The sequence below is a fragment of the Dryobates pubescens genome, chromosome 9, assembly GCF_014839835.1.
Source record: "Dryobates pubescens isolate bDryPub1 chromosome 9, bDryPub1.pri, whole genome shotgun sequence".
In the NCBI taxonomy this organism is placed as follows: domain Eukaryota; kingdom Metazoa; phylum Chordata; class Aves; order Piciformes; family Picidae; genus Dryobates; species Dryobates pubescens.
In genome coordinates this window covers 18,110,556-18,137,508 of record NC_071620.1, presented here as the reverse complement: position 1 = coordinate 18,137,508, position 26,953 = coordinate 18,110,556, and the positions used below count along the sequence as shown (strand labels likewise).

Genomic DNA, 26,953 nt, shown 5'->3' with positions numbered 1-26,953 from the left:
ATAAAGGAGAGGCACATTGGGACACATATCTCTTCATCTGATATTTGTTGAATGTTTAGTTAGAGTTTTATTTCTCTCTTCCCTTATGAATGCAGGACTTGCCATTAATCATCTCTGGGTTGAAACTTTTATTTCACAAACAGGCTGTCTGGCACTATTTCACTCATTTTACAAGACATGTTAAAACATAATTAATATACAATTTCATGTGCTATTCTTTCTACATTGTTTCATTTTTGTGTTTTTTTTTTTTTCTTGGTCTGCTTGTTTTTCTCTCATAGTTAAATTGCCAGGCAAGGTTAATCAATCATTTAGAAGTAAATTATCACCCACACAGGAAATCTGAGTATCACATCAAAATGAAAATGTATGCAAACCTTTCAGGCTGAGTCCTTAAAGATTTTGATTTAGCACAAGCTATCATATTCTTGTTCAAGGGCTCTCTGTAGTCATTAAGTCATTATGACAATATACATTGTACATACATATATATGGAGAGACAGTTAGAGAGAAAACCATTATAAATCACACTTATTTGGAGAAAAAAAAAAATGTAAGTGCTATATATTCCTGATGAGGATGGACTTGTTGCAATGTGAATAGAATTATAGTTCTTATTTCTGCAAAATAGAGTTGTTGACCAAAATTCATAGCATTGGGATTCAGTTCTGATTTACATCATGCATTTTTTAATTATAAATAGGGTTAAAAAAATGTGTTTCTTTTTTGTCTCAACTTGTCCATCTCTGAAATGAAGACTGTCTCTCTTCTGCATGTTGGTACAAGTGAAGGCTCAGGCACAAAACTGAATTGAGAAGAGTAGAAACAGTTTTTCCCACTCTATGAAATTACATAGTAGAATGACATAGGATTAAAGTTGCTCTTTGTTGTGGTTTAAAATATTCACAAAATTTCATTTAAATAGCAAAAAAAAAATAAAAAAAATGTTCCACCAGTAGTTTGTTTTGAAGGTGGCAGCAAAATGTTATATCCAATAAGGACAGAAAGTGCTTTCTTCTTCAAGCTAATAAGGAAAAGATTTGTTTCTTACAACAAAACATCAGTTTGAAAAGCAGAATGGAGAGATAATCTTGACATAAATCTTTACTTAAGGATGTCTGCCTATCTGGACTTCAGATAGTTCTAAAGCAAATATCTGGAAAAATAATAAAAAAGAAGAAAAAGAAAAAAAGAAAGCAACTTGTCCACAGCATCTTGAATTTTCCATTGATCAGAAGAGATGACAAAAAGCAGGAGACCAGGGAGTTAGTAGATTGAAAAGAAGATAAAAATTTCCGTTCCAGCAATGTCTGCTTATCACATAGCTCAGATGTGTGGTTTTCATAATCTATTCTTAAGAATAAGAGATTAAAAGATCAACAAAATCCAAATGAATTAAATTAACCAAGGGATCTCATTAGTAACTTTCTAGCAAGTTTTAATGCACATTTTCTTTTTTTCTCAGCTTTACTGCAGAGAATTTGTGGAAAGTTACCTGTTTTTGGCTCCACAGAAAAGTAAGGCTGCCCTTGTAGTATGCTGTAAACCACTCGAGCACTGTTGCCATATGTAGGATCATCTGCATCAGTGGCTGTCACTTGAACTACAGAGGTACCTGCAAAATGTTTAAGGAACTTTTGTACATAAAAGAACAAAACATCTGAAGTATGCTTATTCAATATACTGGAAAAGTCTGAGTTGGCTTTTCCACAACTGTTAATCATTTCCACATAGATTCAGCTTAGAGAAAAATGTCCCCTTTGTAAATCAGTAGTATTGGCTGTTACAGAGTTTTGGCTTCTCAGATAGCCTCAGCCTTTGACTCACAAAAATAAAAACCATTCCCCCCCTCTCTGTCTCTGCCTTTGGCTGGAGTCTGTGAGCAATAGTTCTTAAATGATGGAGATATCTGAAGTATACTTAAGTATGAGATATTGCAATAATTCCTCCTTGAAGAGAAGTCTGCATGCTAAAATCACAATGCAGGTCATATATAAGCATTATATGTCTTGATAATTGAACACATATTTTTAGCCTATAATATTATTTACCCTTTCATAAAGAGATGGCTCAAGAGGTTCTGTTTCAATGTGGAGAAAAACTGGTAAGAGCTACCTCTTAATGCCTTTTAAAAGTATTAATTTCCCTCAACAGTCTTCAATACTTTAGTATCAGTTGTTGTAATAATCTGCTGCACAAACATTTCTTGAGCAGAAAATGTGTTGACAGAAAGAAGAAAGTGAAATGTCTAACTGGCTAGCAAGGAGGGTGTATTTTGTGAGGATCTCATTCTGCATTAATTTCCTATTTTTTATACTCTCCATATCGGTTCCCATTTGTTCATGTTCTGTACAACAGCATCCATGATGTATGCTGAAAGCAGAATAAACAACACTTGGAAGCCAAGGCCTTGTCCTGGTCGCCACCCTTTGATAGCTAGAATGGACTATTTTGTTCTCACTGACAGATTGTCTGGAACATGGAGACTTTCCATTCAACAGCCTAGGACCCCATTTGAAGGTTAGGTTCCAAATACATATTGCAGCAATTTGGCAGATATCCAGTAAAGGTCTTCAACAAGGATCAGGCTCTTTCATAAGCTGGATTTAGACACACGATTAGATAAAAGCATTTGTTAAAAAGAGTGCTCATTTTTTGAATGAACACATTTTTGATGTGTGAAAAGGAAAGCAGCAATTTTAGAAACCGCTCCAAAAACTTGATAAAAAAACTGCAGCAGCAAGTATCCAGGTTGAAATTAACATAAATTCTATTCTGGTCATTTTTATTAGGATTTTTTTTCAGGAAATGGGTGGGAGACACCTCTGAAATTCTTCATCAAATATAGTACATTTCACGTCCATGTTCCTCAGCTTTCCAATTCGCAGTTAAGTAGAGGATCATAAATGGGCCATATGACCAAACCAAAGGTTTGGACAGAGAGATTAAGTGCAGTGCTCCATAAAATGGTTAAGATTACAAAGAATGGGACCTACTTGAATGGATTCTGACCAGAAATTATAATTCATAAGATAACTTTATTCACTTAAGTCATGGCCTAGCTAGCCCACTATACTGATCTCTATTCCTGTAGTATCCATGACGAAGTATGATTACGACTCTGTTTTAAATTCAATTTTTCTCTCACATGGACTGTCTGATATTTTTGGACAGTAAAAAGGGTATTCTCAACCTAAAATCTCACATGAAACTAGTAAGTAGATGGGAAGTTTAAAAAAGACATTGGTAGTTAGTCCATCATTTATGAAACTTAAAACACATCCATTTTCTGTTCACGTGTAGCTAGGAGCTTTGATTCAGTATGTCCAATTGATTTTACAGATTACTCTATAATGTAATTTCATACAGGGCCCTATTTTAAACTTGCCAAAGTCTCTCCAGCTTAGGAGTACAAGGGTAACATAATAACTGTTTGACATCCTGTGTTCTTTGTGAAACCCAGGCTTACCATATATACAAAGTCCATAAGCTCTGCCAATGAACCCTACAATGTCTGCAAATATTGGCAGAAGTGCTTATAAACCTCACACACTGTTACGTCTTTGCTCCTTGCTCTTGCCACTTTCAAGGACTCCAGGCCAATATGAGATCAAAGAAATTACAAGCTCTACCACCTTAACACAGACATTTTAGAAATCCTATAAGATTAGAAGTGCTTTTTTTTTTGCTGTAAAAATCTATTGATGTAGCAAACAAACCCTTTACATTCCATGAGAGTGTCTGAATCGAATAGGCTCTCTCCTAAAACACACAGATCCTTTAGAAAACGTGAGGTGTTTATATGTAGAAATTCTAGCACCAAATATTTCTCCACTCATGTAATTTGAGTGCAAACAGAAACTAAAAAATAATGTTACTTTTCTAGGCCCTTTGTGCTAATCAACTTCTCTCAGATGTCACAGGAGAACGATCTCCTTAAATAACTGCTATTGGCATTGTTTCTTTCCCACTTGCTGCCAGAAGTCTCATGCTGAGAGGGGAGAAAACTTCATAATATATATATTTTTTATAAAGAACATGCAAGGTAACATAAGGTACATTAACTCTGTGCAAATTCCTACATGTAGAAAACCAGTCCAAGGAAGCATAATGTACAGAAAGAACAGTATGTGAAGTTTTCCTGAGATTTCCCAGAGGAAACAGATTTCTCTTGAGGAAAAGGAATTCCTTCAAAGGATAACTGTTACAACACTGAGCTGTCTTGAAATGGATTGATGTCAAATTCATATGCTTATTTTACTTTGAGAAAAATCCCATACAAACCAATAAAACTCTGTGGATACTCAAGAAGTCTGTACATTGAGGAAAAATGAGTAGCTGCATCAAGCTCCAACTACATTGTCTTACAAAAGGGGCCTTTGTGTTCCAGCACTGAAATTAAGTCTTTTCTCCTCAACACTTTGCTTTACCTCACAGAACAGGTGATTAGCTGTCGTATGTACATTCAAAATCAGGAGACTTTGCAGAAAGGTCCTTGAAATTAGAACATTATTATATGTGTTTTAATTTGCCCAAGTCTAGATTCAACAATGTTTCTAACATGTTGCAGAGATCAGTGTTTTCTTTGGTAGGGTCAGATAAAGGTGAACTTGATGATTTTTATTTTGAGCTGGAGACTCCTCAAAGGGCTTCTTTTTAAATCTCTGAGTTTATTGGTTTAGAAACTTCTTCACAAGGTTTTGTTGGTTTGGATTTTTTTTGTTTGGTTATTGTTTGCTGGTTTTTGTTTGTTTGTTTAAATTAGTCTATTAACTTGCCTGGTATTTTAAATGACTTTGCATGAGGAATTCTTGTGTGACCTTGTTTTTTAACATTGATGAAATTATTTAAGGCAAAACTTCTCTTTAAAACTAGATGAAATTGAAACTGTACAAACCCTTATCAGCTGAATTGTAGACACTTTAACAAATTCAAAATAGACCTTTAAAGGCAGATAGTTATCAAAAGTATTGACTGATATCAATTAATGATGTGTAATATGTGTAATACACAAAACAATTCCATGATGGCTTCACATTTCTACATGATATCAGCCACTACTAGAGATATTATATACCTTTACTATCAAATTAACAATAATACTTGCTTAAATTCTTGCATGCAACAGCCCAGCCTGGTTTTGCTCTATAATTGTGGTATTTCTGTTCTCCTGCAACTGGCCTTCACACAGAGCTGATTTAGAAATCCCTTCACAGACTTTCACTTTCAGGAATATGAAGTGGGAGATACAGCATCTGGAGGGAGGTTCTACCTTCTTCACCTCCTCCCTGTCTTCCCACAGCTTCTTTAGGTTGCCTTCAATTGTCAGTAAAGTCCAAGAATGGACCAACAGCCAGATCAGAAAAAGTGAAATGGAGAGAGACTCTCTTCATTCAGGCTTTCAAAACTCACTACCTATCATTTAAGCATTATATGAAGCTTTTATTTTATTCTATTTTTTTTTCTCCTTTTGTGTGAACCCCAAATGTTTCTAGCCATCTTGAGATAGCTAGAAAGAATATGAAGAATTTTGAAATTTTGATAGCTTAAAATCAGTCAAGATGGCTAGAAAGATATTGGTTATGCTGGGTAAAAAAGCAAAGCTGTTGATATGTCTGGAGAGTAGAGAAGCTTAAACAATGTTGGTATTGGTATTTTTAGCCCCAGTTCCCTTGGCTAGAAGCTAAACAGGTCAGTGTCTCAAATCAACTATTTTTCTGTTAACATCACAGAAACATTCTTAATGCTGCTTTATCTATAATTCTAAAGTTCTTTGCTTTAAATATAGAAAAGCTATATGTTTTAAGTAAGGGATTTTAAAAAATAAAACCAACTTTCAAATAAGTCGTGTCTTTAAGGGTTTGCTAAGAATAGATTTACAAGTCATCAAGATATTTCCCTATCTACGATAATCAATATAATGGGCCTGACCCAAATATAATTTGAATCTGACCCAAAGCCATTTCAAATAACAGAAAAGATTGACTTCAATTAGCCTTAGATTATGTCCTAAAATATTTGTCAAATAAAATTCAGACTCACTGCTTGCATAACCACCGTTTGGGTTAAGATTTATAGTTCACCTAGCTTTATAGTTAATTTGGGTTTATAATCCTGGAATCTCTTTCATTTTGTTTAATATCCAATTAAAAATCTTTGTCATGGATAGATATAATTTTTAACAAAATAGGAGAGAGATACTTTGTTTCTCCTGAATATTTCAAGAATGCTCTAGGTGATTATTTAAAAGTTGTGTTATATGAATAAACTATGAGTAGATGTGACTATGTAAAACAAGTGCCACACAGGCATTTCAGTATAATTCTTAATTCAGTACCAATGCAGTATTTAACAGTCGTGTGATACAAGCCATGAAGACGTTTAAAATGTATAGCTTCAAGAAGCTCATGAAGATGGGATCATTCTTAGTCCACAGAATTCCCAGAGAGTACACAAAACTCAGTAAATAATTTTGCACATTATTCCACCTAAATTGAATATATATTTGTACTACAGTTTGTGCAGGAGAGAAATTCTTGCATTCATTTATGTGTTGAAGACTCAACAATATAATCAAAAAGCAGCTCATTTTGAAAAATAGTCCTTATGTTCACCACTGCACACAGTGCACTGCCCACAGATTCATCCCCAATATACTTTTGGAACAAATGCAGCATGGGTGAGGGCTAGAGCCATGGATCTGTGTGTGTAGGTAAACCTCATATATCTGTAGTAGTTGCCCATAATGTCAATATGTCCATATATAGAACCAGGCAAAGTAAACCCATACAAGAGGGAAATGTGGAGATACTCTTCTTCAGGCCAGAAGACAGAGGTGCAAAAATCTAATAACTGCTGCATGCTTCAGCTCACTTAATTAAAAAGCAAAGCAGTAATTAAAATTGTTTGGGTTTTTTTTGCAGAACATGTTTTTGAAGTGCTGAATATTTAGATTTTGTGGTTTGGTTTTTTTTTTGTTGGTTTTTTTTTTTTTTTTTTTTTTGTTTTTTTTTGTTATCTCTGTTTGGATTCTTTTTTCTTTGTAGTTCAGTAGTAAAAAGTTCTCGGCAATGTATCATTGCTTCCTCTCCTCCTTGATACTCCTCAAAAGTTGTTAATCTTTCTTTCCAAGACTACAATTGCCTCTTCAGCCATCCACATAGTGTTAGAATGAAAATGAAAAAGTGCCAAGTATAGAATGAGAAATAGTGTTTATGCTCACTGCTTGGTAAAATAAACGAATAGACAACTCATTAACAATGTTTTACTCATCTCCTATTGGCTCCTAGGATGAGTTTCAACTACAAAAGCAATGTTGAGTAATGATTGCTGCAGGGCACTTAGGCAGGGAGAATCTTTTTCTCTCTGTAGCTATAATTTAAAGGCATTGTTTCCAAAATAGTAGGAGATGGGATTGAGGAAACTAGATCAAATTCTAAATGGGCAGTCTTACTGTATGAATATGAAATTTTGATAGCTTAAAATCAGTCAAGAAAAGAAAATCCTAATGGGAATCACCATATGCCTCTCTTAACCTGAAGTGAGACAGCCCATAAACATATTTCCACTGAAGTACAGTAAGTTGTTCTGCCTTTTTTTAGCTTCATGCTTGCATTTATAATTTCAGGTTAAAATAAAATTTACCAAAATATCTCCAGGGCAAAGTCCTATCTGGTCTGAATCAGTCAGCCTTCAAAGGAACAGTAGTACATGACAAGAGAGAAGAATTTGGACTCTTTGGAATGAAGAGATAAGGAATTTGATGTTGAAATTCTTTAAGTCAAATTCTGGAAAAAAACAAAAACATTTCCTCTTTTCCAGCATATAGTCTAAAGCCTCTGAAAACCTTCTCTGACTCAACTGGAATTTTAAGACTATCTGAAGTTCTACCTTAGTCCCTGCTGCTTGCATATATTTCTCAGAGAGATGGGCTTCAGTATTAGAAAAGACACAGTAAACTGTTACTGATATGTGCAAAACTTACCAAAAACATTATGATATGCACTAGCAGGAATTGGAAGAATTCGTTAAGAACTGACTTTATCTGAACAAAATGATATATTATCACCTCTGAGGACCACAGCATAGGTGTGAAACTTATTCTTGTTAATGAGAATTATAAAACAAAGCCTCTGGGCACTGGAATGAGAAACACACCAATAAAATGCTTATCTGAATCCCTACATAGCTATTTGAGTTTCACAACATTTTTGAAAGGGCAGATACTTAATCTAGCATGTTATTTCCAGTTGTCTCAAAATATCTAACTGTTGCAGGTGCCTCATAGATAATTGAGTAGCTTAGTGTGGTACAGTAAAGAATAATGAAACTTTTAAAAAGGCAATAGGAACAAATTTCCCACAACAGCAATGGTATATTTTGCACTTACCCACAGGAGACATCTCAGGAACTCCAGCAGTGTAAGGCCCATCCAGAAATTTTGGCTCATTGTCATTGATGTCCTGAATCTTAATGACGAACTCAGACTCTGGTTCCACGGGTTTATTAGTCAGCCTATCTAGTGCTTGTGCTCGGAGTGTGTAGTAGGCCTGCTCTTCTCGATCCAGCCTCTTTGTAGCATGAATATCCCCTGTGTTCTCATCAATAATGAAAATGGAACTTGCCCCTTCGCCTGACAAGATGTATTTGATGGAACCATCTCCTTTATCAACATCAGAGTGAAGCTGGTGAAAAATTGATGAGAAATGAGATTAACTTACAAGAGAGTCAGTGGCATGGAGATATGTAAAAAAATCATTCTTGTGTCAAGGAGTAGTACTTGAAATTTTATTGTTCCTGCTAAGATAAGCTGAATGTTTATCACACATGGCATGTGAGATGCCATTAGATTCTGTCAGCTTGCTCTTTTGGGCAAGATAATTTCATTCATTCCTGCACACAATCCTGTTTTCAAATGCATTTGATATTGTTCTACAGTCTTCTAATACCAGATTTTTACACAGCTACATATATACATGCACATGATTACAGAACCATAGAATCATAGAATTGTTAGTGTTGGAAGGGACCTCAAGGATCATTTAGTTCCAATCCCCTTGCCATGGGTAGGGACACCTCACACTAGATCAGGTTGATCAGAGCCTCATCCAGCCTGGCCTTAAAAATCTCCAGGGATGGGGCTTCTACCACTTCCCTGGGCAACCTGTTCTGATGTCTCACCACTCTCATGGTGAAGAACTTCTTCCTAACATCCAATCTAAATATACCCACTTCTAGTTTTGATCTATTCCCCCTAGTCATATCACTGCCTAACATCCTAAAAAGTGCCTCACCATGGCTTTACTCCTACCTGATTATAACCACATTGTCAATTTCAGTGTATTATCCTAGTGAAGGATGAACTTTAAACAGATGTCACTAGTACCTTAATGTCCACATATGTTTGCTCCTGTGCATGTATGGGGAATGACATACTGATTTCCTCAGCATTTACTGTATAGAGCAGTAACACATTGAATTAAAATGGATTGGTTGCTAGATTGCTCAGAAAGGCTGGGAACTTCACTTCCATTTCTTGTTTTTCATTACCCAAGTTCAGAAAAATGCAGATTCTGAAAAACTGAAAAATGTCCTGCTACTGTCTGAACTACACAGCATCAAAAGTCAGGTGTAGTTTCCTCAGGACTACTTGTAGTAAGGACAGAACAAATGTACATCAGTTGGTCAAAATACATCTTCCACTAGAACTCCAAGACAGATTTATAAAAGGAAACTTTCCTCCTCATCACGCACGCTATTTTAAGTTGCAGAGCTATTTAAAGTAACTATCACCAGTTCCATAGGTTCCCTAGCTCTGCTGAGTCTCATCTTCCTGTTATAGAACACTGACTCAAACAATCCTCATGCACTTTTCAAATTTGTATCAGCAATGTGATTGATCTGGATATCAAATTAAAGTACAACACACAGAGTATATTCAATATGGTATGAGTGAAGAGAACATTCTATGACTCATTAAACCATTCTATGAATCTATGAACATCAGTAAAATTCAAAGTGCTTGTTTGTTAAACAGTGGATGATTACTTGTCAATAACTGAGGACAATTTTAAATATGTTTTGATTCTTTATGTCTCTTTGTACCTGTCCTAACTTCATGTTGTGTTGAGTTTGGAGTTAACTGTACTGTCATCATCATAATTTCCTCTACTAGCATGTGTGGGTTTTTTTCTCTCAGCTGAGAGTATCACTGAGATAGTCATCACACTGAGAATACATGCAGAAAATTGTTATCACAGGCATAACAGCACAGCTGCAAAACCTTTTCCTATTTCAGCAGGGAAACAATCATGATCAGTTTTAAATTTTGCAGCTGGATAAAATGCTGCCTGTTTTTATTATTATTACTATTTCCCTGTTTGTGTATCTCATACTTATGCAATTACAACACACTCCTCTTTTTTAAGACACAAATGAAGTCTGAGCTTTGGACTGGGTCAAAACCACAGAACTAGTGTGTCTAAATCAGGATACCTACTTAACTTCAAAATATGGCTTATCCTCCTTCATTCTAACTCCTCAGACACTGAAACAACCTGGATATCTCTCTGGTGGAGTTCCTTGAACCTTTAAAGTCCTACTTTTCAGCACACTCAGGAACAGTCAATGCTGACACTGTGAGCAGATCAAGGTAAAATGTATTGCATGTGCAGGCTCTTTCAAGGTCCTCAGCACTGCATATTCCTCAGCCCTAATGACAGGGGTTCTAGACTGAAATGCTGAGCATCACATTACCCAAGAACTGAAGTTATGTGACAGAAAGACTTGATGCTTTGTCTTCTTGAAGTGATTCGGTTTTCTCCATATCCTACACTTAAGCAGATCACTGGTCTTTCTGTGGTGGCTGGGACCCTCCCATTCACCCTATAATGGTAGCTGAGACTCACCTTTCTTCCTGTAAATGTCATTCTACGTTTTGTGGCATACTTAAGGATGTGCTGGATGCAAGAAAAGCAGATGACAGCAGCATAGATAGCAGTTTATCAGGCAGAATGGTTTTCTGAGGGTTAAGAGATGTGCAAATAGGTCTCTTTAGATGGAGAAGGGGAGGAATTCAGTGTCTCAGCTCGCTGAGAGCAACACAGCAGCTCACTTATGAAGGTGAAACAGAGCCCATTAGCACACCAGAGTGTAGTGCTCACACCTGGGTTTCATGCTGCAGGACTGCACAGCTTCCCTTTCACCTTGCATTTAGATCCAGCACTGTCCTGAATAACTTTTCAACAGTGTTCTGAAAGAAGAGAACTTCATGGAAGAGGCCAGAAGTGTAAATCCTCACAGATGCACTGAGTAAGGCTTTCACATCCCAAAGAAAGAAGAAATTCCGTAGCTTCAGCATTTCCCATTTGCTCACTCAGTGGCTCGCTAATTAGCACATTGTTTGTAAGGAGTCCCACTCTGAGGTTCATAAATCTTCTCATGGGTTATGCTACACTGACTGGTGCCCTGAAGTGAAATAATGAACAGAAGCCACTTTTTGGAATCATGCCTTGGAAGAAAACTGCTACTGCATGAATTAATAGGAACGACCTTTGTTACTCCAAGGTTGAGGCTATGAGATACTAAAATTCTTTGCCTTTTTCATTAAAACTTTGTTCTATTAAGCCTTTAAAAACAATGTTTGCCTATGCCTAACTTAGTAAAGCACTGTTCTCTACTTACTTAACTCTAGGATGTGATGTAGCTCAATATAGAATTTATCTTTGGCACTATAGCCAAATCAATTCTGTGTTAAGCACTCTAAAGAAAATTTTCAGCATTTTTATGTATCTTTTGGTGTCAGTCTGAGACAACTTAGAAGAATAATACAAGAGAACAAATTGCCATTAAAATATTTTCCATGATACTGTATTTTCAAAAGAGAAGGAAATTTACTTTTATCAGTTACTTTTATCAGTAAGCAGAGATAACGCATTACACTGAGAGCACCAAATGCCACCACTGATCCATCTGAGGTCTCAATGAGAAGTTTGCTATTTTTCTGATTTTCAGTTCAGGCTTCTCTGTTTTTTTCTTCCCCAAATGTCCACCTTTGCAGTTGTTCCTCCCTGCAGGAGCATCACTAACACTTCATTGCAGAGTTTAGAGATTCTGGGTGAAGAAGAAAAGTACAGGGAGAACAGGAGGAGCTGCCAGCACCATCAGGATCAGAATTAATGGTGAGAAAGAGACAGAAAGAGCAAGCATGAAATGCTTCAAAAGAAGCTAGCTCCATAGGTCCCTGGGACCATTTGCAGAACAACTGAAAAGTTTTCTCCAGAAGGAGTTACCTTGCCTCAGCCTTTTCCTATCTTGCTGTGAAAGTAACTAGAAAGGGAGGCAAGGAATCAAAAGTTCTTCCTCACAACTGTGCAGGCATCCATAGTTCTTGGTGATATAGAACTGACACAACTGCCATCTCACTAGAAGTTAGGAGGGAATAGAAAGCAAAAAAAAAAGGACAAAAGGAAAAGAGAACATCAAGCCAGGAGCAGTCTTCTTGTCCACCTAATAATCATAACTTACTATCACAAAACAACCGAGAACTGACTGTAGAAGGAAGATAGTCTTGTCTTCGTACACAACATGCCCCCTCTGCTTTCTGGGAGCATTTAAAAATGAAACTTGTCAGGTATATGTGCATTAAACATGTAATTGCCCAAAGATGAAACAGAGTATGTGATTTGAAACAAAGAATTAATGTGACTGTTCCTATTAACTCTTGCTCATCACAGCAGCCATGTTCTACATCTGTTCTCAGATTCAGTATTTTCTGTGGACGACCCCAGAAAGTTTAGAAATCACTTTTCTCCTCAGACTGTCATTGCTGAAAAAAAGTGTTATCAGGAGAACTAAGGGCTCAGTGTTGCTTATTTGGAACAATTTAAATGAAAACAATAGCTAACATTTAAAATTCAACCTAGACAATGGAGTTTACATTTAAGTAAAACCCAAAGTGCACACATACCACGTTCATGTAATGTTTAAGGGCCTCACAAGCACATCAGTTACTGACACAATTGTCTTTGGAGGGAGTTATGAAACTCTTCACTCTTATAAACTCTAACCATATTTCAATATCAATAGCTTAAGATAACTTTTTAAATTTCCTTTTCAGTCTCATTACAGAAGTCATGTGAGACAGAAACAGATTTCTCAACATTTTATTGATGTCAGCCTAGGCTTGTGATTCAAATAATTGACTTCACACCCAAGCACTACTGAAAGTATTATTCAGCAGGTAATGATTTTCTTATAAAAGCCTTCTTTTTTTCAAGAAACATTGAGAAAGTGATAAAGGAGCTCCTGAAGGGGTTTTGTTTGCTTTTGGCTTTATTAATTTATGTAAAACTGTAGTACAAGCCTGGGCTCTGAAAGATATATGCTGGTCTGTGTTCTGTGCTTCCAGCATAACAGATAATACTGAGGACAAGAGATCAAGACAATATAAATGGCTCTACCCAGAAATCCTAACATTTTTAATTAGAGTTTGAAAAGAAGGGATACACTTGTAATGCTGCCAGAGTTTCCTTGTCTCAGCAATGCTCTCAGTATGGTAGGGAACCAGCACAGACAATTGTGCCACAGTGGCACAGTTTGCCACTTTGACTTACTAGCAATTTCATGCACTGTTTTGTTGCCTCCAGTCTTTCTCCTTGTCAGGCAAGTGTAGAGATAGTCATGTGGGGATACAAGGTCCCATGCTACAGACCACAGAACCACATTATATTTATCTAAAACAAGCAGCTGGTGACAGGCTTGCTCAAAACCCAGTCAGCCTCGACCAGACTTCCGTTCTGTGTTGATTTAAAGCTCTCAAAATTGTGTCTAGAGTACTCAGGGCTGACCAAAGACCTACAAACTGCTGAGATACCTGAGGTCAAGGATATTCCTGATGCCTCTTCACAGCCAGCACAGTCCTTATAGGCTACTTGAACTCAGACTGCTGCTGGATGTTCTTTTGTCTTGCTATATATAATGCTAGAGTCTTGTGAATGATCACAAGTCAGTACATCTATCCTGGACCACCAAAATGACAATTAGATTATGAGAGGTTACTTTTCACATGAGCACGTTTCACACTCAGGGTAAAACCAGGGCACATCCCTCTGTGGTTACCAACTGTGTCATCCCACAGCTTGTCCTTAATAGCTCTCCTGCAGGCAAATTACACGTCATTTGGTGTATATTCACCTCTGAGATCTTAATACCAACGGTCTATGTAAAGCCACTGAGAGCAAATCTCCATCCACAATCAAGGTATTCATGCAGGTGCATGATTAAGAAAGCTAAGAGAGAATTTAAATAAGAAGGTTAAAGAGGGAAGAGAGGAAATAAGAGCTTCAAAAATAGATGGATAGATAGATGGATGGACAGGTGGATCGGTAGGTAGATAGATAGATAGATAGATTCACAAACCAAAGCCCCCAAAGTGAATGAGAACATGGACAGGTCTGAAGAACAAGGACAGAACTGGAATGGGAAAGACTGATGAAAGACCTTCAAAGATTGTGATTAGGCAGAGGAGATAGGGCAAGAAAAATACAAAAGCAGAAAGGCAAAAGGAAGAATGACTAGTTAAAATGAAAGGAAACAGCAAGGAAAAGTTAAATATAAATGAAAGAAAAAGCAGAAGCAGTAACTGGAGCTACGGTGGGTGTCAAGTGGAGGGGGCCAATCTCTTTTTGGTGGTGCACAGTGATATGACAAGGAACAAGGGATACAAACTTGAACACAGAAAGTTCCACCTCAACATGAGGAGAAACTTCTTCACAGTGAAGGTTACTGAGAACTGGAACAGGCTGCCCAGAGAGGTTGTGGAGTCTCCCTCCCTGAAGACTTTCAAAACCTTCCTGGATGCATACCTGTGCGGACTGCCCTAGATGATCCTGCTTTGGTGGTGGGGTTGGACTTGATGATCTCTGGAGGTCTCTTCCAACCTCTAACATTCTGTGATTCTGTGGTATTCAGTGACTGATTAGTGTTAGCCAAGAACAGTAATTGAGAATAAAGCCATATAATTTACCAGTATTTTTCTTTTGTGCCCTGTTTAATGCAACAAGAGTTATAAAGTTGAATAACCTGAATCTGGGCAGATGTCATTTCACTGAGGGTATCTATTACTACTTCTCCAAGTTTGCAAAAAGAAACTACTTTGGGGAAAAAAAAAAAAGAAAAAGAAAAAAAAAAGAAAAAGAAAAAGGCTCTGCAGCTTAAATTGTCAATGATTTTAAAATGCTGGAACCAGAGAAACAAACATAAGAAACATGATTGATGGGCAGGGAGAGTAGCTAAAGTGTCAGCTAGTTGCAAAGTAACTAAACAGTCTTTTAAAAATAAATCCTTATTTCCCCTACTAATATAGTGTTACAATTTGAAGGGGGAACTTTAGCCTAGTTCCTGATTGAAAGTTTCTCAAGTGTTTTTTTACTGCTACAGAATGTTAGGTTTCTTTGCAGAAAAAAAGTAAAATTAAAATAGTTTGAGTTTTTGTTAGCTGACTCAGACTTATTCTCTCTCATGACCAAACTTGGAATAAGCGGTTAGGCTTTACTATCCCCTCCTTCCCTGTTTTGCTTCCCTAGTAAAAGGTTCAGAAATGTTGATGGAAGAATTAAGTGAAAGATGTATAGCCCTTATACTCTCAAGTGAATGATCAGTGCTCCAGGAGGATAATAACCTTCTCACCTCAGCCACAAAAAGTGAAGTGAATATTTAATTTCACCAACCTTTTGCAAAAGGAAGGTGAAACAAGAAAGAAAACAGTGAAAGTTCTTTAGTTCCTTGATGGTTATTGTTCAAACAAAATTCAAAATAGAAGTACCAAAATGCTAAAACTTATACTTCACAACATTCTGCTTAGTATCTAAGTAAACCCTCAAGGCTTCTAAGTAGAAGACAAAGTTCAGACGAAATGTTCCTCTAGGAATAAGAGATACTGTCATCTAAAGGCTAGTGAGGTGAATAATTAATAGGAATATACTGAAAACTGGATGTGATAAGAGCAACCATGTCATATTTTTATGACATTTTTCCTCTTAATAACATTCAGTTGTGTCAATTGTGTTCTCTCTCCCTGTATTCTTACATAATTTAGCTCTGTATAGACAGTAGATGGCATGTATGTTATCAATGTATCCATACATGTGTGTGCAAGTAAATGCACACACATACATACATCTCCTTAATCTGCCCTCTTCTTTTCCAACCTCTGCAGATGCAGCACTCACAAACCTGTGCCTTCTCCCACCCCAAGAATTAACAAAAACACAAAACACCCTGTGGGTACAGGGAATAGTGAAGCCAGCCCATTAAGTTTAGTGCAGCTACAGGAGGAACTCAGAAGCAGCTGCTGCTGTAGATGGAGCTGAGTGGGCATATGTATCTGGCTGAGTGTTCTTGAGGAGTTTTAATGGGCCATCATCATGACATGTCACTCTCCAAAATGACTGTTTGTCATTCACACTCTTAAGAAGACAGTTTGGCAGCTTTGGGAGGTAAAAACCATCTGTATACTGTGCATCATCACGTACTAATTGCATAATATTGGTTGGGGGGGCGGGGAGAGCACTACTGTATTGCAGCACCACCAAGAGCCTTCAGGCAATGTAACACCTGCAAAAACAGGGATGGGGGGAAAAAAAAAGACCTGCTTTCCACCATACACACACACACTTCAAGCTTTTCAGATATTATCCTCCTAGAATTTAGAGTGGAGAAACAGAGCAGAGTGTTTGTAAACAATATGCACATCAGAATCCTTCCAGACCTGTTTTGGGTTGTTGGATTGTTTTTTGGGGGTATTTTTCTCCAAACCACTCTCAGCTCATCAGTATTTATTCCTTGGAGTACTCATTCTGAGTATTTCAGTAACAAAACTGCATCACTGACAAACCAAGACATATATTAGTGGATTTGCTAGCTGAGTTACCATATGAAAACTGCTTCTGTTTTTAATCCAAATAGATTTAATTTTTGATTAAAGAAACTAATGACTCAAACCTTATTTATGCAATTAAATCATGTGCAAATGCCACTGGAGTGAAATTCTATTTGCAAATTCCTGAATGTTTACTCTTACCCACTGCATTTGTGCCTCGTCATTTATTTATTCTCCAAGAAAGGGACTAAATGCTCTTCTATACATACCAATAGTATATTCACGTGACCCATAATGATCCATACTACTTCCTGTTAAGTACTGAACCAGTGTACTTACTGGCTCAGTGAATTGATTCACTTTGTCAACAAAAATCTCAGAAGATTTAAAATAAAATGGTCATAGATACACTACTTGTTTGCCATTAGAATGGGCTGCCCAGGGGCATGGTGGAGTCACCATCCCTGGAGGTGTTCAAGAGGGGATTGGATGTGGCACTTGGTGCCATGGTCTAGTCATGAGGTCTGTGGTGACAGGTTGGACTTGACCTTTGAGGTCTCTTCCAACCTTGGTGATACTGTGATACATATACTGTGATGCTCTATTTCAGCAGTGTAACAATAGTGTGTGAAGATGCTTCTTCCTGTATTCCCTAAAAATGTCTTCTATGAAAGTGATCAGGCTTAAAAAAAAATGTATCATGGCAAATAAATACCAAATACAAGTCACAGAAGCATATCTCTGGGCCAGCAGATGTCCATGTGCTTGAAAAGTTTTAGCACATGTAGCAGCTTGCAGAAACAGCCTTCAAAAAACTTCACTCATTATTCTTCTCAAATCACTTCCCCACTACAGATGAAACAATCTCTTCTTGCACAGTATCAACATACATAGCATGAAGAACTGTTTCTTGACCAGACTTCTCTTGAGTGAAATAGATGTAATTATATGTACATAAATACATATACATTTACAGTGATGTGTCTGTTCTTACATCAACATACATTAGATGTACATACTTTTATTAATTAGTTATGACTTTAAAGTCTTATTAATTTATCTATATATTTATTAATTTATTTATTTTGATGATCAGAGAGTGCATGAGTGCATATTGTCTTATGGCAGAGGAGAGAGGGAAGGAAGAAATAAGAAAGGCAGTGGCAGAATTTTTATACCTGCAGTAATGCAAGATTAATGGTTTTAGTTTTGCCCTGTTCTCAAAAAAAACAAATGGCAAAAAAGAATACAAATATGTAGAATAGAAAGTTGTTTCTCCCATGTTGATTTTTCTATTTAGCCATGACAATTCAGTCCTGGGATTTCAACCACAAAAAATGAGAGTATATTAGCGGATCTATTTTTTTTTTTTTTTCACAGCTACTGCTGTAAACTGAAGAACTGTAATAGCACTGAGCAGGAAAAACATTCACACCCATTTCTGGTTTGACTATTACATCAATACTATCAAATTTACAAACAAAAAGGCATTTGGTATTAAAGTATTTTCTGAGATAAGATATGTACTTATACTGAATGTATCTGAGTGGATATTAGACCTCCCATATTGTCTCTTCTTTGTCAAACTACTGATCTATAGTTTAGAGTGATTATCCTGTTTCTGCTTCAACTATCCAAAACAGCTTGCAGCAGTGCTTGCTTGATAATTATTTTTCTCATAGGAACCTGCTTCCCAAGAACATTAGTGCAAAGAAATAGATACCCAGAGGGTGTAGAGCTTTTTTCTTTTTCTTTTTTTTTTTTAATGTTGTTTTTGTTATGGTTTTATGTTGTTGCAATTCCTCAAATTTCATTTGCTCTTGAAGGTTTAATGCTACTCAAAATCCACTTATAATCTTACCTTGCATGTTACTGGGAAGTGATGAAACCCTGACAGACTAGAAGTTAACAGTAAAATATGCAATTGGAAGGCAGTTAAAGTAATTACTGTGAATAACTGCGTCTCTAGAAGCTTATAAAGCGCTGGACTGTGGAAGATAGCATGATCTGATCATTTTAATGATGCAATATTTACAATATAGAAAAAAGCCATTAACTGAGTCCCAGCTACACTAACCTGTAATGCCCTAAAACCAGTTCAGCACTTGTTAAATAAAATATATGTTAAAGCAGAATGAACATTTTGGTCTCCATCTCTATTTTTAACATGTATAAATGATAGAATACAGGTCAGGACATCAGGTTTGCTACTCCTTTTTGCTTCTTAAAAATTAAATTTCCTGTTACCTTTTTTATAAAGTTTTACATGTTTGGATAAGTGCAAGACTTAATGTCAACTTCCCTGGAAGTTTTGTCCCCAGTTTGAAATTGGCAATTCTTCATATAATTGTATTGGTTATATGACAGAAAATGTTTTGCATCACCTAGATACTTCTCAAAGCATTTCCATGAAACTAATCTCATAAATATTCCCTCTAAGATCAATGGAATTACTCCTGGACTTGAAGGGCAAAATTAAGAATTTACAGAATACAGAATACAATACAGAATTAACTAGGTTGGAGAAGACGTTTGAGATCACTGAGTCCAACCTATCAACCACCACCATCAACTCAACTAAACCATGGCAACAAGTGCCCCATACAGTCTCTTCTTAAACACTTCCAGTGATGGTGACTCCATCACTGCCCTGGGCAGCCCATTCCAATGGCCAATCACTCTTTCTGTGAAGGACTTCTTCCTAACATCCAGCCTAAACCTCCCCTGGTGCAGCTTGAGACTGTGTCATCTTGTTCTGGTGCTGGTCGCCTGGGAGAAGAGGCCAACCCCCACTTGCCTACAACTTCCTTTCAGGTAGTTGTAGACAGCAATAAGGTCTCCCCTGAACCTCCTCCTCTCCAGGCTAAGCAACCCCAGCTCCCTCAGCCTCTCCTCATAGGGCTTGTGCTCCAAACCCCTCCCCATCTTTGCTGCCCTTCTCTGGACATGTTCCAGCAACTCAACATCTTTCAGCTATCCTCCATACACTCTAAGAACCTTCTAGACTGCCTCCTCTCTGCTGTGTTAAGTTCCCAGCAGATATCTGGCAGGTTAAAGTCGCCCATAAGAACAAGGTCTGGTGATCTTGAGACAGCCTCTAGCTGCCTATAAAATAATTCATCAACCTCTTCATCCTGGCTGGGTGGTCTATAACAGACTCCAACTAGGATGTCAGCCTTGTTGGCCTTCCCTGTAACTCTCACCTACAGGCACTCAACCAGATTATCCTTAATCTCTAGTTCCATGGTGTCTAGAGCCTCTCTGATGTACAGGGCTACTCCTCCACCCCACCTCCCTCACTTCAGGTTTCTCCTGAAGAGCCTGTAACCATCAATTACAGTGCTCCAGTCATGTGAGTCATCCCACCACGTTTCTGTGATGGCAATTACATCATAACTTTCCTGCTGTAACAAGGCTTCCAGCTCCTCTTGTTTGTTACCCATACTGGATGCATTAGTGTACATGCACTTCAGCTGGGCTGCTGGTTTCACCCCTGACTCCAGCTTACCACCCTCAGACTCCTGTCTTGGGGGACTGGTTTCAGCCCCTTCCCCCTTCAAATCTAGTTTAAAGCCCTGTCAATGAGTCCTGCGAACTCCCTTCCTAGAACCCTTTTCCCTCTGTGGGATAGGCTATTCTCATGTACTAGGATTATTTTTCCCCTCTGGGATGGATGTACTCCATCTGTTGTTAGCAGGTCTGGTGCTGTATAAAGTTCCTCAAGATCAAAAATCCAAAATCCTGTTGGTAGCTCCAGCCTCTGAGCCACTTGTTAATTACACCTGCTTTCCTGTTCCTTTCAGTATTCCTTCCTGCAACTAAGGGTATTGATGAAAAAATTACCTGTGCCCAGTTTTCCCAGAGCCTTGAAGTCCTTTTTGATTGCCTTAGGACCTCTGGTTTCAACCTCATTGTTCCCAGCTGCATAACTATCAAGGGATACTAATCAGAGGACTGTACCAGATTAGGCAGCCTTCTGGTAATCTCTCTGACTTGGGCCCCAGGGAGGCAGCAGACTTCCCTGTGGGAAGGATCTGGCTGACATATGGGGCCCTCTGTTCCACTCAGGAAAGAATCACCAGTAACAATTACCCCCTTTTGAGGGAACAAGTCCTGATGAGGGGGGCAGGCTGTTTTGCTTTAGGCAACACCTCAGATGGTGTGTCTTCTGTCTTCTCAATCACCTTACTCTCAACTTCCAGTGCCCCATACTTGTTTTGCAAGGGCAGCTGGGAAGGTGGGGGGAGACATGAGGGTTTTACTTTGCCTCTCCTAACAGGGACCTGTATCCATTTCCTGCTGCATCTTGGGTCGCCTCCCCCTGCTAGGGGAGTCTGCATAGCCTGGTTCCTCAAATCCAACTCCCTTTCATATTCCCTTACAGTCCTAAATCTGGCAACTTCTTCCTTCAGTTCAACCACTAGATTAAGCAGATAATTGAGCTGCTCACACCTAGTGCAGGTGTTATCTCCACTGCCCTCCATTTGAAGTGCCAGGCTCCAAAATGCTCGTATCACACAGTTACCCCTTAGGAAAGTATGTTGGGGAGAGAGTTAAAACTGCTTAGTTGACTGTGGGTCAAGGAAATAAAGGAAGAACAGAGAATTTTGAATGTGAAATTTTACTATAGCATTTTAATAGTATTTCTTATGAAAAATGAAGCAATGAAACTATATGGTAAAGCATTGCATTGCTAGGACAGGAAAAAAAAAATGCATGGCCTGATAAAAACAGCATTAGACATCTTCCTGTGGACACTTGCATCTTGAAATGAGTTCACTTCCAAAGAGCAGAAGAATGCTTAATTTATTACCTTAAAATGCAAGTTACTGCTGTCAGTGTGTTTACATTTCATTTAGAATCTATTTCAGTCTGGCTTGATTAAGTACCCTAACATTTCTGTAGTTCTTTCTATTAATTACTGTGACCAATTACTAACACTGCAGTTCAGTAAAGATAAAACACTGAATGACAAATCAGTTGTTATTTTTTCCCAGTAGCTATAGGACATTTTGTTGTTGTTGTTTATTTTCTTTTTTTTCCCTCTACTCCTATGTATTTCTCTGAAGATGATTTATCATATTGATTTTTACCCAGAAATGTTTCTATAATACTTGTCCATCCATCTGTATATACTGGCTAGTTAACTGAGAGCCCATTGCTCAAAATCTACTCTGAAGTGCAGGGAAATTTAACCCTGTAAAACATGAAGTTAAATCTCTGGTTTAGAATTCCCTAAGTTAGGAAATCATCCTTATCCGTACACAGCACGTCAGGGCTTGCTTAATACTCCTGAAAGTTGGTACTAAGCATGTGCCTAAGCGCCTTTCTGAAACAGAGCTTTAATCCCTGTGCAAAGGAAGGGTGCTTTAATGAACGGCAATATGCATCACATAGACTAATTGTAAGAAGCAGAATTGAAGGCTTAAGTGATTCTGTTACATAAATTCACACTGTAGCTGTTCAGTATGCAACATGAGCTGAAGTAGGGTGTGTGCAGTAAAAGTGGACATTTGAAAGTCTGCCTTAAACTGTTCAGATCGTTTAAAGTGATCCTTTGAGAATAAATAGTTTAAAGGTTAGAGTTCTTCTTAATGTTTAAAAAAAATATTATTATTTCAAAAAATCCTTTTCAATCTGCTGGCCTGCTAGGGCTTCCAGATAGAACCAGACTGATCTCAAGATAGTAATTTAGATTTCGATAGGCTTTTGGGTTTTTCCATGGGATTAAGGTCTGGGAAATAAATGCTTTTAACGTCCATGTTTTGTGCTGGTTTTCAGAAAACATTTGAGGGGGTGGATAATGCATTAGTATTTGAAAACCATAACAAACTGTCTTAACATGAACAATACTAGGTTAATTGTAAAGCCATCCAGCTCAGAAGGATTTTAATAGCTGTATGGAAAGGGCAGAGCTCTCCTGGTGCCTTTTCCCATTTTGGTATGATATTTGATAAAGGCACTCTCAACAAATTCCCATGCAATATTACACCTTCTTTCCTTAATTCATATTTTGACATTTCAGATGATGAGAGAAGGTATTTAAGGATATTTATGGAGAAGACTGAGGGGTAATCTCATTAATGTTTATAAATATGTAAAGGGTGAGTGCCAAGAGGATGGAGCCAGGCTCTCCTCAGTAATGCCCAATGACAGGACAAGGGGCAATGGGTGGAAGCTGAGGCATAGGAAGTTCCATGTGAACATGAGGAGAATTATTTCACTGTGTGGGTGACAGAACACTTGAACAGGCTGCCCAGTGGGGTTGTGGAGTCTACCTCTTTGGAGATATCCAAAACCTGTCTGGATGTGTTCCTGCATGATCTGCTCTAGGTCATCCTGCTCTGGCAGGGGATTTGGACTAAATGGTCTTTTGAGGTCCCTTCCAGCCCCTAACATTCTGTAACTCTGTGAACCAATGACTCTCTGAAAAAAAATTACCAGAACACCAGAACACATTCCTGCTGTGTTTCTTACTGCCATTGAATGCTGGCAAGGCAATCAATTTACGTATCTGATAAACAAATGATGGGAAATTACTGATACAGCAGGTGTCATCTTACATTGGTCATATATATTTGCTGAATCTACATTAAAATTCTAACTCTGCAGACCTGTTTCTAATTCTGAAAGCCATCTGGATTCTACTGAAAATATTCAAAGTCTTCCTTCAGAAACTAATTTCTGAAGGTTCCAGTACTTCACAAATAGTGAGAATGACTCTGATTGTCTCAAAAAATGGGTCCTTTCACTGCTGTAAAAGACACTGCTTAGGGTACATAACTCAGATTCTTAATGAAATTGCAGCACCCTTATCTAATGATTATTTCCACATTGTTCCCTTTCAGAGTGAGCTCCAGCTCAACAGAAATAGAACACACAATGAGTTCCTTCTGAGGACATTTCTTGCTTCTGAAGCATTGTGGTCAATGTGAAGGTACAGGATTAGTACTACAGTACAGTATTAGTACTACAAATTCCATTGACTCCAGACAAGATCAGTCATCTGAACTTACTCTTATCTACCTTAAATCTTTCAACTCAGATGACTTACTAATCTGTCATACTTCTTGTATATACCATCAAGAATCTCCTAAAGAGATCTTCTATTAGAGTACCTGATTGTTTTATTGTAGTATCTGATCAGTTTTATAACCTAATCTGAAAACAATGAATTACTCTTGGAGATTGGAATTCAAATCTCTGTAATCCTTGCCCCCAGCATTCAAGACTGGTCTTTGCTAAGTTTCACTTGACACAGCATGTAAACTTCTCCACCAGATTGTCTGAGCACTCTCAAAGCTTAATTGATCCAATTTGCATGTCTCATCCTGGCAGAATTGTGCATCATTTCTATCCTCTTGGACTAAGTGATCACAATCTAATCATTTTGTATACAAAGCAGATGGAAAGTTTCCAGCTTACACACATCCATATTAAAGCAATTCTAATTCAACAAACATTCTGATCTTTCTCTATTTTTATAGGATTACTGTCTCATTGATAGGCCTTCTGTTACTGATTGTAGCGTGCAGAACTTTATACTCGAGCCATTTTCACTTTGGTCTCGCACCTTCTGTGTGGTCCATTAAAACGATTACTTAATTTAACGAATTGTGCTAAATATCCACCCTGAGGGATGTTTTATACAGCCTTGTGTAAATGAGCACAGCTCTGGGCACTGGAAAGAAAGAGCAATTTCCATTCATTGAGGATATGCTCATACATTTTTAACAGAAACCAAATAATTAATTATATATCCATTCATAAAGTTATAGCCTATATACATTAATAATAGATACTGTAATTTATTTTATATATTTTAAAAGGAAGATATTGTTTTAAATTTGTTACATAGTAACTGTTCCTGTACATGAAACAAATCACATATCTTTGTTATTTTTCCCTTTAAAAAATGTGTAAATGGTCATTTAAATGCAATGACAGTTTAGAAAAAAAGTTATATTACTTATGAACAGATGAAATCCAGCTCGTGAAAATAACAGAAATAAATAAAAGCTTCTTCAAAGGAAAGTCACAAGCAGATCAGTCCAACTGATGAAGGTTAAGGATGTATGAATTTCAAATGTCAGTGAAATCAAACTTTCTGAAGTGAACAGGAAATTCTGCATAATAATCTCATTTATAATTCACCTATCTCTAGTTCATATACAACTTCAACAACTTCATGTTTCTTCACTAGCTATGTTCCTCTCATGCTTAACTGGTGAATCATTTTTCCTCCTAATGGTCCCAAAGATCTTCTGCTCTTCTGGAAGTTTGTGAATGGCTCATATTGGCTTATTTTTTTCCTGCATTCATCCTGTTTGTTTCTTTTTCCTCTTTTGTTTTCTCCATTAATTCATATTCACATTTGCTCAATACAATTTATGAGAAGATAAAAAAAAAAAGATAGTCTGGGGAATTTTTAATTTGTGCTTCAGCAAAGAGCACATGATCAAACACCGGTGGTTCAGTGCTCATGACAGTACAAGGTGAGGAATATCCTTCAGTCTGTTCTGTACCTATTTTTAAAACAGGTGGAAGACTGAAATCATGGAATGACAGGAGGGCAGGAGGGTTGGAACTGCATGATCCTTGAGCTCCTTTCCAACCATAACAATTCTATGATTCTATTATCCTGTGATTCCAAAAACATCATTCAGAAAATAATGATGTCCTCTATAAAACAATATTAAATATTATTTCAAGGTTTTTGAGTTTTTGAAAATTGACTGTATTTTATTGCTTTACTTCTGTTTCCATCAACAAACCAAAAGTATACTTTGATTTTGAGAATAAATTAGGAAAGCATTGAATGCAATGTCCTCTGTCCAAAAAATCTGAGTAACTATGGGAAAAAAAAGATCTAGTTTCACCCCATTACTCATACCAGTTCTCTCAAAGCTCTGTTATCAGTAAGGGTTATTTACACATGCAAGAACCTTTAACTCTAGGAAAATTTGCTATATTTCTCATCACTCTGCTTACTGTAATAAACTTAATTCTTCTGACCTTGATGGTCAAGCTGTAGCATGTTTTCCCTGTATCATGCTAATTACCGTACAAAGTAATTTTCTGGAGAATTGAATCTGATCCACAACCTTTTAGGTGATCCTGCTATGGTCCAAAACTGTATTCCAAATTCATATTTGCAGTTTAAGCATAGCTTGAAGCAGATATGAAGTGGTCAAAACTGGAAGGTGGGCCACTTTAGCTAATAGAGTAGAGAAAATTATTTCAGAAACAAAGGTAAATTACTTGACTTTTTTAGTCTGCATGTACAGACCCTTATATCCCTAAAGGTATCAGAGGGATCTGTCATCAAGGTGGACATCTTAATTTTTCTGACTTCCTCATAACTTAATTGCCTGCTTGGCAGACAAGAATAACACCTGAGCCCTTAGTCTGCATCATCTCACATAAGAAGTAGTCATTGATTTAATTTTCTGCTACTGGAATCAATATTGGCCAAAGGAGTTTTCCAGAAAGATGATTTTGTCATCAGACTAACTGAATGGCCCTGAATCTCCTACCCATTTGTACTTATTAAAACAACAGATGAAGGGAAACTGTTGAATGTGATACTGTGGCTTGCAAAGTATGATGCAAAATCTAATTTTGACAGGACATTGAAGTTAATCTGCAGGGGGGAAAAAAATTCTTGTGGCCTGCAAATAGATAGAAGGAAATACAGCTGAATGAAATGATGAATGTCATAGTCACAATCTAGAAGGAAAGGTGTCTACTGAGGTTCTAAAAGACTTTGAAAATCCATGATTATCATTTCATCCCCTTCGCTCTAAACACAAATTTATTTGATAAGACAAGAGCTGCCTTCCTTAGTGGTAGACCAAAGAATTAATCCTTTTGATTTTCAGCTCTTAATTTGGAAACAGTCTGGACATGGCCCAGTTGCTACCCTGACAGCTGCATATATTCACATCCTTCCATCCATCTACTGAGAGCTCAGACGTGCTTAGACTCCTCCAGATCCTGTGTGTTGCTTTTCTGCTTATCCACACTCTATCTTGACTCAGTAATTTGTGGAATTTCTGTAGAAGGAAGGCTTTT

General features: G+C 37.4%; 1 protein-coding gene across 1 annotated transcript in view; it reads right to left on the bottom strand.

Moving 5' to 3' along the window:
• Positions 1-26,953, bottom strand: part of CDH7 (cadherin 7) — an 88,576-nt gene that overhangs the window by 37,007 nt on the left and 24,616 nt on the right. The window contains exons 3-4 of the mRNA XM_009909900.2: positions 8,390-8,684; positions 1,496-1,615 (exon numbers count right to left, since the gene is read on the bottom strand). Of these exons, the coding sequence (XP_009908202.2) occupies positions 1,496-1,615; positions 8,390-8,684 (415 nt within the window). The remainder of the gene's footprint in view (positions 1-1,495; positions 1,616-8,389; positions 8,685-26,953) is intronic.